We start from the raw sequence: 13,122 nt of genomic DNA on the forward strand, positions 1-13,122 counted from the left end.
CCATCAATTTGTATATTATAAAACCTGCTAAATTGAAGCCTCTTAACACCAGTATATCCAGGTTTATTAATTTTGAGAGGTTTAACTACAACTTATTGATCACAGAAAATAACTTTGTTTTCTGTGATGACTGATTGTAAGCCAGAGATGCTACAGTACCTGTGCAGTTTAAATTGCGTTTAACCCAGAACATTTACTTAAGAATATCAAGACTTGACTGTACCACTAACTGATGTGAAAAACATTTTTTTATGTCTTTTGCAGCTCCATCAAGCTACACCAGGGGTAGGCAAGTTCGGTCCTAGAGCCGCAGTCCTGTAGAGTTCAGCTCCAACCCTAATCAAACACACCTGAACAAGCTAATCAATGTCTTCAGGATTACTAAGGCTATAGGCAGGTGAGTTTTTTTTTCAGGGTTGGAGCTGAACTCTGCAGGACTGCGGCTCTCTAGGACCGAACTTGCCTACCCCCGAGCTAGACTGTCAAAGAGTTTTGCAAAGTCATGGTTTTAATTTTGATTTGATACAATGCAGTGTAGACATCCACCTTTGTCTTGTTTAGTCTTTGGACTAAAGGTTAAATCACAATGAAATCAACAAGATCAACATTAATCTGATCAACTTTAATTAAATAATACTTGCATCCGATAAAAACAAATCTTAATAAATATAACCCCTATTTATGAGAGTATCCTCTCTGTATATGTGCCCCAAGGAAATTATAATCTGTAATACCAAAGAAATGAATTCTTCTCTTATACTGATCATTCTCAGAATCCCTTATTTCTGACTTTTGTTCGGAAAACATTTGCACCAACAATTAAGCATTAAAAGAGTTAATGACGTTACTTGCACAGCACATGCATATCACCTCTGCATTATCAGACACTGCATTTTGGCATACTACTGATCCGAAGGACTGAAGAATAATGAAATTTGTTAAAGGCACGTTTTTTTGTTAAATGTAATATTTGGTCCAAAAAGTGTCACAATTTTGATGTATTTCACTGTTAATATGCCTATTTGTTTACATACAAAATAGAAGAGCGGAGACTAATTACTAGATGTCCAGACCTAATTGAGAGTGAATCTACAGCACTTCCTCGTCCTGCTGTGTAAAATGTACCAAATTATGAGGTTTGTTCTGTCAAAATAACATGCGAGTGTAGATTTCAAACCTTACCACAACTGTATGCGACATAACAAAACCTTTCCAATTTCATCACAACACACTGACAGCAGAAAAACAGAATGGGTACAACTGGAAATGAGGAATCTTGCAAAAAAAACTAAAAAATAGGCCACAGTGTTCTACACCTTGCAAACCAAGGCACAAAGTATGAAAAAAAATAATAAAGAATGCGTCATATTGCAAAGTGAAAACATTTTCAGAACACAGTTTGATTTGTATTAAATTAAGCCCATCTGTTGTGTGTGTTCCTTTAAGGCGTATAAAACAACTGTTTTTGAAATATAAAGCTTATTTGAGAGCTTGTTCCTTGAGTAGAAAATCTGAAACATGCATACCATCTCAACCCAGTAAAGCCCTTTATAATATCAAGTTTCAATAAACATGGCACTGAAGTAAACATGTAACAGTGTGTGTAAACGCACTCAATTGCACAATATAGAAATTGATCAGCCCAAATAATCAAAAGCAGTTTTGCGATGCATTTTAGCATTCTGAAGAGCCAAACTGCCCTGACTGTGTTTTTTTTTAGGCTGTGGACCTTTGCTGACTGGATCTGAATACATAGCCAAACCCAAACACCTGGTCCAAATTAAGACAATAGATAAAAATAGAAGACAACTTTTATGTCCAAAAACACAACAACTGATACTGGTTGATTTGTTGACTACTTCATGTGCAAAAAGAGACTGAAAAGTTCTCTTATTGGAGAGTTATTGAACCCCTCCAGGGGGTTTGTATGTGTTGAGATGTCCAGGGACAGTACTGATGTCAGAACAGCCCCACCATGTGGTCTATTTGCCTCATGTATATGCTCTTTAGCGGAAGGCCGTAACGTCGCTCTTCAGGAATCCTTTCACACTATTAGACAAATTAAAATGCGTCATTCTTATTTCTATGACCACTTTCAAGATCCATTGTCATGTCCCTGATAAAACACTACTTTAAACACTGTAAGTACATTTTGAATTAGGTTTTAAAAGTTTCATGTTTAAATTATCAAAAAAAGCACATTAAACAAAAATGAGTTGCTCATATTTTCATGTTTAAAAATGTGCCCCAAGAAGCTAAAAAGGGGGGGGGGGGGGCGGTTGTCAATAGCTGATAATTATTTAAAATAAATAAATATATAAACAAACAAACCTTTTTTGACTGAAGAATGAGAAATCAGCATTTAAGCAAATATCCTTAAAGGCCAAGTTTTGAAGAAGCATATAATTGACTGGACAAGATGACTGAAGAAAGAAAAGAGAGAAAAAAAAAAAAGAAAAAAAAAAGAAAAAAAAAAAAAAAACTTACCCCCTACCCTTTAACAAATTTCATTTTTTTCATTTTGAGTAAAACTAGTCTCATTTATTAATATCCCCACTACTAATCATATTCATAAATCAAAGGAAAAATACTGTGTATTAAATACATTTCTTACGTTGCTTATGTTGGCTGGGGGCTCATTATTAGGCTCTTCACACGGAAACTGGTCTTCCCAATTTTTCTCCCTGAAGCGCTGATCTATCGGCACTACATGGCCAAAAAAGAAAAAAAAAAGAAAAAAAAAAAACAAACTTACCCCCTACCCTTTAACAAATTTCATTTTAATACAAGAGAGTAAAACTAGTCTCATTTATTAATATCCCCACTACTAATCATATTCATAAATCAAAGGAAAAATACTGTGTATTAAATACATTTCTTACGTTGCTTATGTTGGCTGGGGGCTCATTATTAGGCTCTTCACACGGAAACTGGTCTTCCCAATTTTTCTCCCTGAAGCGCTGATCTATCGGCACTACATGGCCTTCTGTAGTGAAGATGTACTTGCTCTCAGACCTGTGCAGTGGGTTATCTTCATCAAAGAGCTGTAAAGGAATGTTAAATATCATTTAGTGATGGACATGTCAGCTGCATAAAACTTAATGTTTGGCTAATAAACTTGGCTGACTATGTTTGTAGTTTCTCAAATAAAAGTATGGCTAAAAAAGACTAGATGCAAGAAGTGAGAACAGGAAAATGTAAAGGGAGAATAGTAGACAACTAACCAGGTAGAGGTATTTGCAGGTTTCGCTGAGGAAGAAACTTTCCATGCGATCTTCTTTGGACTTATCCACCACATGATGGAGAGTGGCATAACCACACCTGAGAAGCATACAACCAAAATAACTGTCCTGAGAACATGCCAGCATCCCAATAAAATCACTTTCTGCCATTTTAAACCCTATACCTGACTTTGGTATTTTTTTCAAGGCTTTCAAGAATGTCCATCCCAACGTGAAGATAAAAAGGATTCTTGGTTGCCTGCAGAGAGTCAAGTTTATCATTAATTATACTGTAATGCTGTGAAGTCTAAAAATCTGGTTATGATGGGACCAGGTTGTACCTGATAGAGTAGGTATGTGGATTCTACTAGTTCTGGTCTTAAAGGGTAGAAGAGAATATCTGGGGCCTGAAGCTGCCAGTTGTATCTTTCCGGAAGAGCACCGAAACGCTTCCAGATTGCATAGTAGAAGGCATGAAGGCAAATGGCATTTTCAACATCTCCATTCAAAACCTGAGCAAACAGAGATGTGTCCCTGGTTAGAACCCAAATGAACTCAATGAAAAAAGGCTGTCAGCGGGTCTACTTTTAGTTCAACAATCCAAAGTCCAGTCAAAGCCACTAGAAGGCAAGCCTGCAACCATTAGCCGAAAAAGCGTAACGGCTGAAGCCAACGCTTCCGGTCTGTCAGTACGTGGGAAAGGAGACCAGAGGCCGTTTTTTTTTTTATGGATGTCAATGGAGGAGAGGCTTCACTACGCTGAATAAACAGCTTTTTAGAGGAAACGGCTTATTTAATAAATCGACAGCATATCTGCTAATCTTCAACATGTTTTACACTAAACAACACTTTTGAATTTAACTATTTTTAGAGTTTAAACCGGAAAAATACTATTTTATAAGCGAAGTCACTGACTTTTTGCGACAGGTGTGATTCGGCTTACGGCACTTCCCATTCATTCCTATGGAATCCGTAAACGGCGATTGAGTGTCGCACAACTCTGACTGAAATTCAATGATGTCAAGGCTGCAATGTGATTGGTTATTAAGGCACACGTGATCCGAGTTAGCCGTTACGCTTTCTCCAATAGTAAGTAATACAGACCCTCTCATCTCCCTATAGTAAGATAATCTCTGGTCCAGTCTGGCAATAGAGTATGTCAGTATGCACTAGAGTAAAGTAGCAATGTATGTACTTATATAACAGAAACACATATACATGTTCATTATCAATACAATTGTTCTACATAGTCAGCTGCCTTAGAAGAAATAGAAACAGAACTTCATCAGGGGCTGATTTAAAATGCTCTAATTGAGAAAAACTATTGTTGTTTTGTTCTAATAAACAAATGTACCTTGCAAACACAAATATTGGGTAAAATAGCATATTTTGAATTACACAAATATTTTTAGATTTTTTGCAGTACTGAATGAAACTAGTTATAATTATATATATATATATATATATATATATATATATATTATACTATTGTTCAAAAGTTACATTTAGATACATTTTTCAGGATTCTTTGATGAATGGAAATTGTTGAGGTAATCTTTATGTATCCTTGCTCAAAAGTTTTTTGATCAATTTAATGGATCCTTGCTATATTAATTTCTTAAAAGAAAATAAAGTACTATCCCTTTTTGAACAGGCTGTATTGTGTTATTAGATTATACTGTATAAAGACAATGGAGAGATTGAGTGAGAGAAGCTAAAGTCACTTAAAGGGGTCATATGATGCTGCTAAAAAGAACATTATTTGTCCTCTTTTGGAAGACCAAAGTAGTTTCGCTTTCACAACAAAGCACACACCGTCTTCAGGATATGGCGGCGGCAACAATACTACAGTGAGAATAAAAGTTACGCCTTCTTTCTTTGCGTGAACATTTGGGCGGCGTTATGCAAATCTTCCCACAGAGCGACGTAGGTATGTTGGGGTGTGTTAGAACGAGCCGTTTTAGGTAGGTGTGGCTGACTCTTAACTTTTATAAAGAATATCTCTTTGGATTTGAGACTTTAGTCTTTGCAACTTTACAGATCTTCTTTATGCACCAAGAGCTTGTAACACTCCAAAGAGAAAGGAAAAATTGAAATCGCATCATATGACCCCTTTAAGACACGGAGTCATACCTGTAGTCCAGGGAAGAATGCCTGCAGAGAGTCAATCCATGTGTTCATGATCTGTCCATTAAACATGTTCACATTCACATAGAGTGGTGGGTCGCCATCTCCTTCATTACATGCCGCTCTTCTGTAAAAAGTATAAAAAGTTAAAAAATAAAAATAAAAAGTGCAGTTGTGCACACTTAGACACAAGTTTTGCCAACAAAAACATTAAAACAGTTTATGAATGAACACCCTGAGGTGTGAGATCACGTCACGCCATAACTTCTGCATATCCAAGCAGTTACAGAAAATGAATAACAACCTTAAATGTCAATCCAGACTTGCACTCATAACTACACAATCCAATTACGCTTATAAAAATTTTATTGCAAGCAGTACATTCATTGGCTGCAAACCATGTCACACTTAACCACAGATCCTAAGTGACACAATTTATCTGCAGGTGGTTAGACAACCACATGCAAATTCCTTTGGAAGCTCAAACTGCAGCCACAAACAGCTGTGGTCACACATGCACACATTTATAATCACCCTCTTCTCAGGTGGCTCTGAATGCTCTCATAAGCTGCAGAGAACATCCTGTAGTCTTCTTTCTCTCCAAACAAAATGTAGGACTTGAGGAGGTACTCATAGAATGAGTCCATGCCCGCACCGAGACCGCTCTGCTTCCCTACCCACTGACCAGTCTGAATGTTCACCACATTCCCTGGAAGATGGACAAGAGAATCATTACTGGTCAGACAAAGGCATGTGATCACAAATAAAAGACACTGGATTCAAAACAAAAGAAAAAGAAAAGATCTATACAAGTGAAGTCATTGTTTAAAAGGATAGTTTACCCAAAAATGAAAATGTGTGCCAAAGAATGACACGTAAGAGAAGAACTTTTTGAATAAAGTTTTTTTTGTTTTCTTTGCACACAAAAAGTATTCTCGCAGCTTCATAAATTTAAGATTGAACCACGTATGTCACATGGACTATTTTAACAATGTCCTTACTTCCTTTCTGGGTTTTGAATGTGGTAGTTGTGTTGCTGTCTATGAAAGCTCTCGGATTTAATAAAAAATATCTTGTGTTATGAAGATGAATGGTTTGAATGGTCTTAATGGTTTGGAAAACCATGAGGGCAAGTAATTAATGACAGAATTTTCATTTTTGGGTAAACTATCCCTTTAAGATAGGACTAAAACAAACCAAAAAAAGCAACCACTTACCCAACAGCCCAGTTTCATTGCTTCTCAAGTTCCAAAGAGCTTTAACAGCACGCCGGGCGACCCACTCAAATGTAGAGTCACCAATCAGACGGCTCAGAATGCCAAACTCCACAAGCAGAGAGCCCGCCCCTGCCGTACAGGTCTCATTAATGCTGTCAGGAGGGATGCCTCTCTTTAAATTCACCTGCACAAAAACATGGTAGGACACCAATATCAAATGCAGCAAAAACAAGGCATCATCTCTCTAAAATAGTGCTATGTAAGTTGGCCTGACCCTGGGATAGGGGATGCCAGTGCTAGTGTTCTCAAAGGCAGGTAGTAGTCGAATGGCCAGGTCATGCGCCAGGTGCAGCAGCTCATTATCATAGTCTTTCAGTGCTATGTCCCCAAACGGGTGCCGTGGATCAGTCAGCAGAATATGGGCTGAGATCAAACTGCCTAGAATTCTGAAAAGGGAACAAGTTAAAAACACAGATCCTGTTTTAAACACATTTTTATTTATTTTAGAAGGAGGAAGGAGAAGATCAGCATAATGATTGCATTATGAAGGGTTTGTTCTGTCAGTAATGACATGTATGTCATCATTTGTTCTCCCTCATGTTATAAACCACTGAACAGACTCAAATAAAGAGATCCATTAAAGAAAATTACTGCACCTAATGTTGGCCTCAAAAACTTGAACAGTGGAGTCCTTGTCAAAAGAGACCGTGTCAATCACAAGCTTAACAGCTCGATGGAACTCTGTCACATTTCCAAGAACCTACAGGGATAGGAGCAAAACATTAATCACAGTGCATTAATGTACATGTATGACTATTAAGTTATTCTGAGGTGAAACAAAAGCAAAGAATTCCTGAGATTATTTGTAATTAATAGTCCTGGAACAAGATGCATAGTTTGTTCAGGTGAAGCCATATCTTTTGTTGATTTTTTTTTCTAGATAGCTGAAAGTTAATCGTAAGCTCAGATAAATTCAAGGTTGTTTACTAGGACACATTTATCATGAAAACTGCTACTCCCTTTCTCCCTTCTCTAGTAGCGAAGGACACAGCATTCATGAAACATGAACAGAACAAATTTTAGCACTGGTTTCGAAACATGACTGTGTAATTTATGTTGTAGAACAAAATGTGAAAGTCTCTTCAAGTTACATAAACCGCAGACCTATACTCATAAATCATAAATGAGCAGTTTTAAAACCCAAGGAGGAAATCCGTGGCTTGAAAATGTTCATTCTGTTCTGGATTTTAGGACTATGAACTGAACATTTTTTATTTTATTTTTTTTGTAGAAGATTATGCTATACAGCAGTTCAATCAGAATTTTGTTGTTGCATCTTAGACAAAATTACAAAAACCAAAGCATCCTTTTACTGACAGTAAAAAAAAAACTTTAAAACTAGAAAGCTTATTCAATTATGAACATTATCTAATAATTTGTGAGGATGAAAAAGAACCAGTTTCTTATATAAAGTTAAACTTAAGACATCTGTACAATAGGCTGACTTACCAACAGCGTATCAAGAGCATCGATGAGGGTCAAAGAGTAGTTTCCAAGGACATCGTTGATGTTGATATTTGATCTAGGAGAAACACACAAGCAAATGTATCTTAGGTTCATTATTCAAATACATTGGGTTATAATAAAAGCCAAAAAAATATGCAGTGCTGGATATGAGACATTTCTCCTTTTCCATGCTTCAAAGGTCTGGTATTCAGATATTGGGGCCGATTTGAAAAGTTGCATCTTGTTACTTGTTCTGCTTAAATACATGTGACATTTATGACAGTCACCTCTGAGGGGAAAAAAAAGATCACTATGAAAAGAGCTATAAATATAAATGCGAATTTAACTGAATTGAAGTTCTACTCTCGTGTTATCAAAAGACTAAGAGAAAAAAGCTTGATTAGCCACATTTTTGTGACATAGTAATGTCACTCCCATTCAGCGCACGTCTTTATCATAATAATCTGTGTAAAGTAACTCAAGACTGATATTCAGATATTACACCTTTTCCAATAATTCACAAGAATAATGATGACATTATGCAGCACAAAGTGGCTGTGTTGTTTCATGAAAACTACAGATGCTCGTTTTGAGGAGTGATATAATATAATTTACGGGTTAAGCACGTCAGGTCCTCGACCTTCACAAACTATAGGGTTCAGTTCGTCCTCTGGAAAGGCAAACTTCATGTAGTTATCATATCCGAAATAAAACATGTCTCGGGCCATTCCCTTCATCTTGACTTTCAGCGCGTCAGGGAAGGAGCTGTACTTTCTGTCATATTCATCTCTGCCCTCCTGAAAGAAGCTGAGGTAGGATTTCTTTGGTGAATTCCCACTATTCTTGGAGCAGGTCTTTGCTTGAGGGTTTCTGTTATCGTACATGTGCTGTAACCAGGCGTTAGTTTTGACGGTGGCTCGGTCGCCATCCTGGAGAAGTTCGATCTTATGCAAGTTGAACGTGAATTTGATGGGGTTGATCAAGTCAAAGCCCCAGCTGGGTCCCAGTCCAAACACTAGCCACACCGCGCAATTCAGCAGCACCCTCAAAACGAGAAGACCCACGACTATTGACCTCCATTGCATCTTTGCCTGCTGTCGGCCTTAAAAGTCATAATTCACTTCGACGTCGCGACTTGTCGATGCGCAAAAGTCAACAGCTTTCCTCCTGCTTTCAGTTCTCACACTTCCTGTCAACAAACCAGCCCCTACCTGATCCTCAACGCTGATTGGTCAGCCGCCGGCAACGTCATGACGGAGAGCAAATGGTTAATGAATACGTCAATCACACTGCAGTAAACAGCGGAAATGTCGTGGCAGCTCAACTTAAAAGCATCTCTGCATTTCTAAGCCAATGAGAAAATCACGTGTGTGGTGTGACTATGTACAGTCTTATCTGTTTAGTTACTACTGACTACTGCTACAATTACCTAATAATAATAATTAATAATAATACTAAATGTTAATGGAACAACTCTGTTTGATAGTTTCAGCAGTATTTTATCAATTTGTTATTAAATAAATAATGAAAATACTTCATATAATGATGAAAAAAAAAATCCTATTTAATCCTCATTTTTTATTTATAGAATTTTAATAGTATTATAATGTTAACATTGCAATCAAATGCTGATATATATGAACTATAAAGTACACAAAAACCTTAGTTACAAGTACCACATTAACTGTTTTAGTAGCTACAAATAATTTAACAAAAATTTTAAATCAAAATCTTAAAAATGTGAACTAAGCTTAAATGGGAAGAGCAATAACAATGTTTCGTTGTTTTAATTAGCAGTAGCTTAAACAAAATGTTCAGATGTGCTGCACCTTTCAAACATGAAATTTGAAAACAGGAGATAGCATATGAATGTATAGCTTCACATACTTAATTCACCATAACTTGAGATAAAATAATAATAATAATAATAATAAAATCAGCCACAACAATGCAAGATTCCTCCTACATGTTGACAATCTATTTATTGGTTCATCATATTTACAAAAGTGCATCGATAATAGTGGGGTTTCCAACATTTGCCTCTTTTCACAAATATGTAGATGATAATGACAACAGTACAACAATCTACCTTAAAAAGCATGCCTTCGGCTCTTGCAGTTCAAAGTAAGCTGTCTTTATCCAATCTAGTTCCAGGCAGGCACACCCGGTATACTGTTTATCTTGAGGGACAGATACACTGCACAAGGCACTTTAACTTCACCTCTCAGCTCATGAACAGGATGCAAAGACATCATTGAGCTAAATGAAAACCTTTACCAGCAAAACATTCATCCTCTCAAATATATTTACACTAATTTCTGTAAAAATCTATCTGAATCATCATTTGAACTGTTTATTTACTGGACTGCTCCTCGTATTTAAAGATTGTGGATTTCTCAAGAGACAATTTGGGGGGAAAAGAGAAAAGGAAAGAAATCAACAGGAAAGCAACAGTCCAAACGATATTACACGCTCTCAAGAGCTTAACCTGACAGACTGGAGGAAAAAGGCAGAACACGATATTAAAGTTTGAACTCTTCTCAGTTTTTAAATAAATTTGTTCAGGAAACCCCAAGTGGAGACCACCGGAGCTGCTGGGATTTGCAAAACCATGAATCCATAATGTTCATCTGACAGCAGGCTGTAAGAGGTGGAGGAACTAATGCTGCAGACTAGCGTCTTTTAGCGACTGATGTATCTTTGACATAACTGATGCAGTTGGGAGGAGGAGCTTGTGAAGAATTATGGGAACAGACGAGCAGGGTAGTGTGAGGGGGCGGTATGGAGAACTGTACAGTTTCACAAAGTGAGCAAGATGTGGTGTGAGAGTAACATGGCAGCGGATAAACTTGGACCCTCTGAAGACACTTTCAGCTTCTTCTTGACTTTGAGTGCTGGATTAGCCATTGAAGTGTAATGTCTGTGAGGTTCAGGGGACATAACAGAGTCATTTAAGTCAAGCAGACTGGCAACATCATATAGCAGACAAAACAACTCATCCTCATGGAACATTACTTACCAATGTTATCTTTCTCTTTGCAGGAAATAGAGTAGCAGCAGATCTCCCGGTCTTGAATAGCAGCCAAGTTCCTAAAGAAATAGCACATGAGACAGAATTAATACAGCAATTTATGTGGTGTGGCTTCATTTCAGGCCAACAAGTTATTTTAGGATAAACTGTAAACAGAGTCCTACAACAAGAGCTCCCAGGAAATAATGAAGCTCCTACAACTCTTAGCCAACAGATGGCAGTAATTCTAGCAACAACATGAGACCCCAAGCCACACAACCTTTTCATTTCATCCAGACTGATGGTTAAAATCTTATCTAGACATCTTGACTCATCTCATTGTCACACATTTCATAGAAAACACAAAAGACATCTCAATCTGACACTGGCATAAAAAGTGGTGACAAAAGAGTGAAAAAAGCACACGATTATTTTACTCCAGAGAGAACTGAAACTGATTTGTACAAATAGAGCATTCCTTTATAATGAAGATAAAAATAAATAAACCGAGATGACCAGAGCCAGTAATGCAATTTCCTAATTATTATAATTATATTAAGTTTTCTATTATGGCAATGCAATCTTATTAGTGTCATATGGTTTGGCAGAATGCCATCAGAGACTGTAAAAGACAGAGCCAGCCCAATCGTACATATATGAATGCGAGCAATCGTAGCACAAAATGCAGCAGCTTCAGCAATGGAGGTCCTACCTTCTTTCCACCTCAAAAACATGCATGTGAATGGATCAGTTATTGAAACAATTTTGGCAAACAGTTATGCAAACTGGCTAGAGAGAGAGAATAGTATAAAAAGCTATACTGGTTAAAGGGTTAGTTCACCCAAAAATGAAAATTAGCTCACAAATTACTCACCCTCAAGTCATCCTAGGTGTAGCCAACAGTCCTACACGGAAGCAGCTCCGGGCAGATGACGTATGAGTTCAGCGTTGCGCATGCGCCGGTGAGTCTCGTGAAAACCAACATTTGTTAACAGGAGCAAAGGAAGCAAAGTTTCCTTACTTTTGCAAAGGAAAACCAGTCTCCTCTTGGCTTATATCGAAATCCTCCGACATTCTTCTTATTTGTGGGCTAATTTTCATTTTTGGGTGAACTAACCCTTTAACTATTTATTTCCCCACCCATGTGACCAAATTATTACACTTTTTCTTTCAACATTTTAATATAAATAATGTCCATAAATCTATTAAAGTAAGCATGGTCCATTTTTGTTCCATGTTGACTTTAAAGTGCCCCTATTATGGATTTTTGAAAATTACCTTTCATGCGGCGTGTAACACAGCTCTAAGTGAATGAAAACATCCTGCAAAGTTTTCAATCTGAAAGTGTTCTATAAAGTTATCGTCTCTCAAAAGAAAGAGTTGACTCTGAATCATTTAAACGAGTCGTTTTAAAACGAATCCCAAGCCGTTTCATGTTGACGTAAACATGAAACATTAGCATATTGCCCACCCACTTGTTGCACATGCAGACCTGGGAAAACTTGAACCCCCCTCCCTCAAACACAGTAGCAGATTCCTGTGGATAGCATCGTGTCGAGAAGACACTGTGCTCTGCACTATGAGGGTAGTCTCAGCCTCAGGCGTCACGCCTATGGACCGTTGGCTAAACGTCTGATGCATATGGCACACAAAAGTGGAAACATTTCAGAAGTTTCGAAGTCGTCTTAAAGTTCAGCCTGGAAACAAAGAAAACAAAGATCCAAACCCCCTCACGAAAGAAGAAAGCTGTCATGTTTACAACTGTGACGACGAGTGCTTAGAGTGCTTATGTCGAAGTAGGATATATTTCCTCCTCTCCAACAATGAAACACTTGCTCTGGCTGGATCTGCTCAAATTCGTAATAAGGATGTTCCCTTTCGAACGGTCTCTCCCGAAGGTCTCACTGAAGGCTCATGCTCACATTGCGAGAGTATGAGCCTTTCCCGTCTCCACTCGTGGATCGCCTTTTTCATGAAGGCGGTCCCCCTCGCTCAGCTCTCCCGTTTCCTTTCTCTCCTAAGAAAGAAACAGTGGAGAAGT

At 37.6% G+C, this 13,122-nt stretch overlaps 2 protein-coding genes across 2 annotated transcripts in view; both read right to left on the reverse strand.

The window, feature by feature from the left end:
• Positions 1-502: 502 nt before the first annotated feature.
• LOC107666987 (ER degradation-enhancing alpha-mannosidase-like protein 1) lies at positions 503-9,275 on the reverse strand. The gene is made up of 12 exons (XM_016458542.1): positions 8,687-9,275; positions 8,075-8,147; positions 7,222-7,325; positions 6,840-7,011; positions 6,566-6,749; positions 5,883-6,057; positions 5,355-5,475; positions 3,563-3,733; positions 3,407-3,480; positions 3,225-3,321; positions 2,883-3,044; positions 503-2,049 (listed from the first exon to the last, which is right to left on the reverse strand). Exons 1-12 carry the CDS (start codon positions 9,154-9,156, stop codon positions 1,960-1,962), a joined length of 1,893 nt encoding a protein of 630 aa, XP_016314028.1. The 5' UTR covers positions 9,157-9,275; the 3' UTR covers positions 503-1,959.
• Positions 9,276-10,608: 1,333 nt separating this feature from the next.
• Positions 10,609-13,122, reverse strand: part of LOC107667033 (ADP-ribosylation factor-like protein 8B-A) — a 14,038-nt gene continuing 11,524 nt past the window's right edge. The window contains exons 6-7 of the mRNA XM_016458613.1: positions 11,091-11,161; positions 10,609-10,991 (exon numbers count right to left, since the gene is read on the reverse strand). Coding sequence (XP_016314099.1) covers positions 10,942-10,991; positions 11,091-11,161 — 121 coding nt within the window. The 3' untranslated portion in view covers positions 10,609-10,941. The remainder of the gene's footprint in view (positions 10,992-11,090; positions 11,162-13,122) is intronic.

This window comes from Sinocyclocheilus anshuiensis, unplaced genomic scaffold (genome assembly GCF_001515605.1).
Source record: "Sinocyclocheilus anshuiensis isolate Anshui unplaced genomic scaffold, SAMN03320099.WGS_v1.1 scaffold615, whole genome shotgun sequence".
Classification (NCBI taxonomy): Eukaryota; Metazoa; Chordata; class Actinopteri; order Cypriniformes; family Cyprinidae; genus Sinocyclocheilus; species Sinocyclocheilus anshuiensis.

Coding starts and splice junctions, on each gene's coding strand:
- LOC107666987 (XM_016458542.1), bottom strand. CDS start 9,156: ATGCAATGGAGGTCAATAGTCGTGGGTCTTCTCGTTTTGAGGGTGCTG. Junction 3,481..3,562: donor CCACATACCTACTCTATCAG/GTACAACCTGGT, acceptor GACTCTCTGCAG/GCAACCAAGAATCCTTTTTA. Junction 2,050..2,882: donor CCCCAGCCAACATAAGCAAC/GTAAGAAATGTA, acceptor TTTGTCTAATAG/TGTGAAAGGATTCCTGAAGA.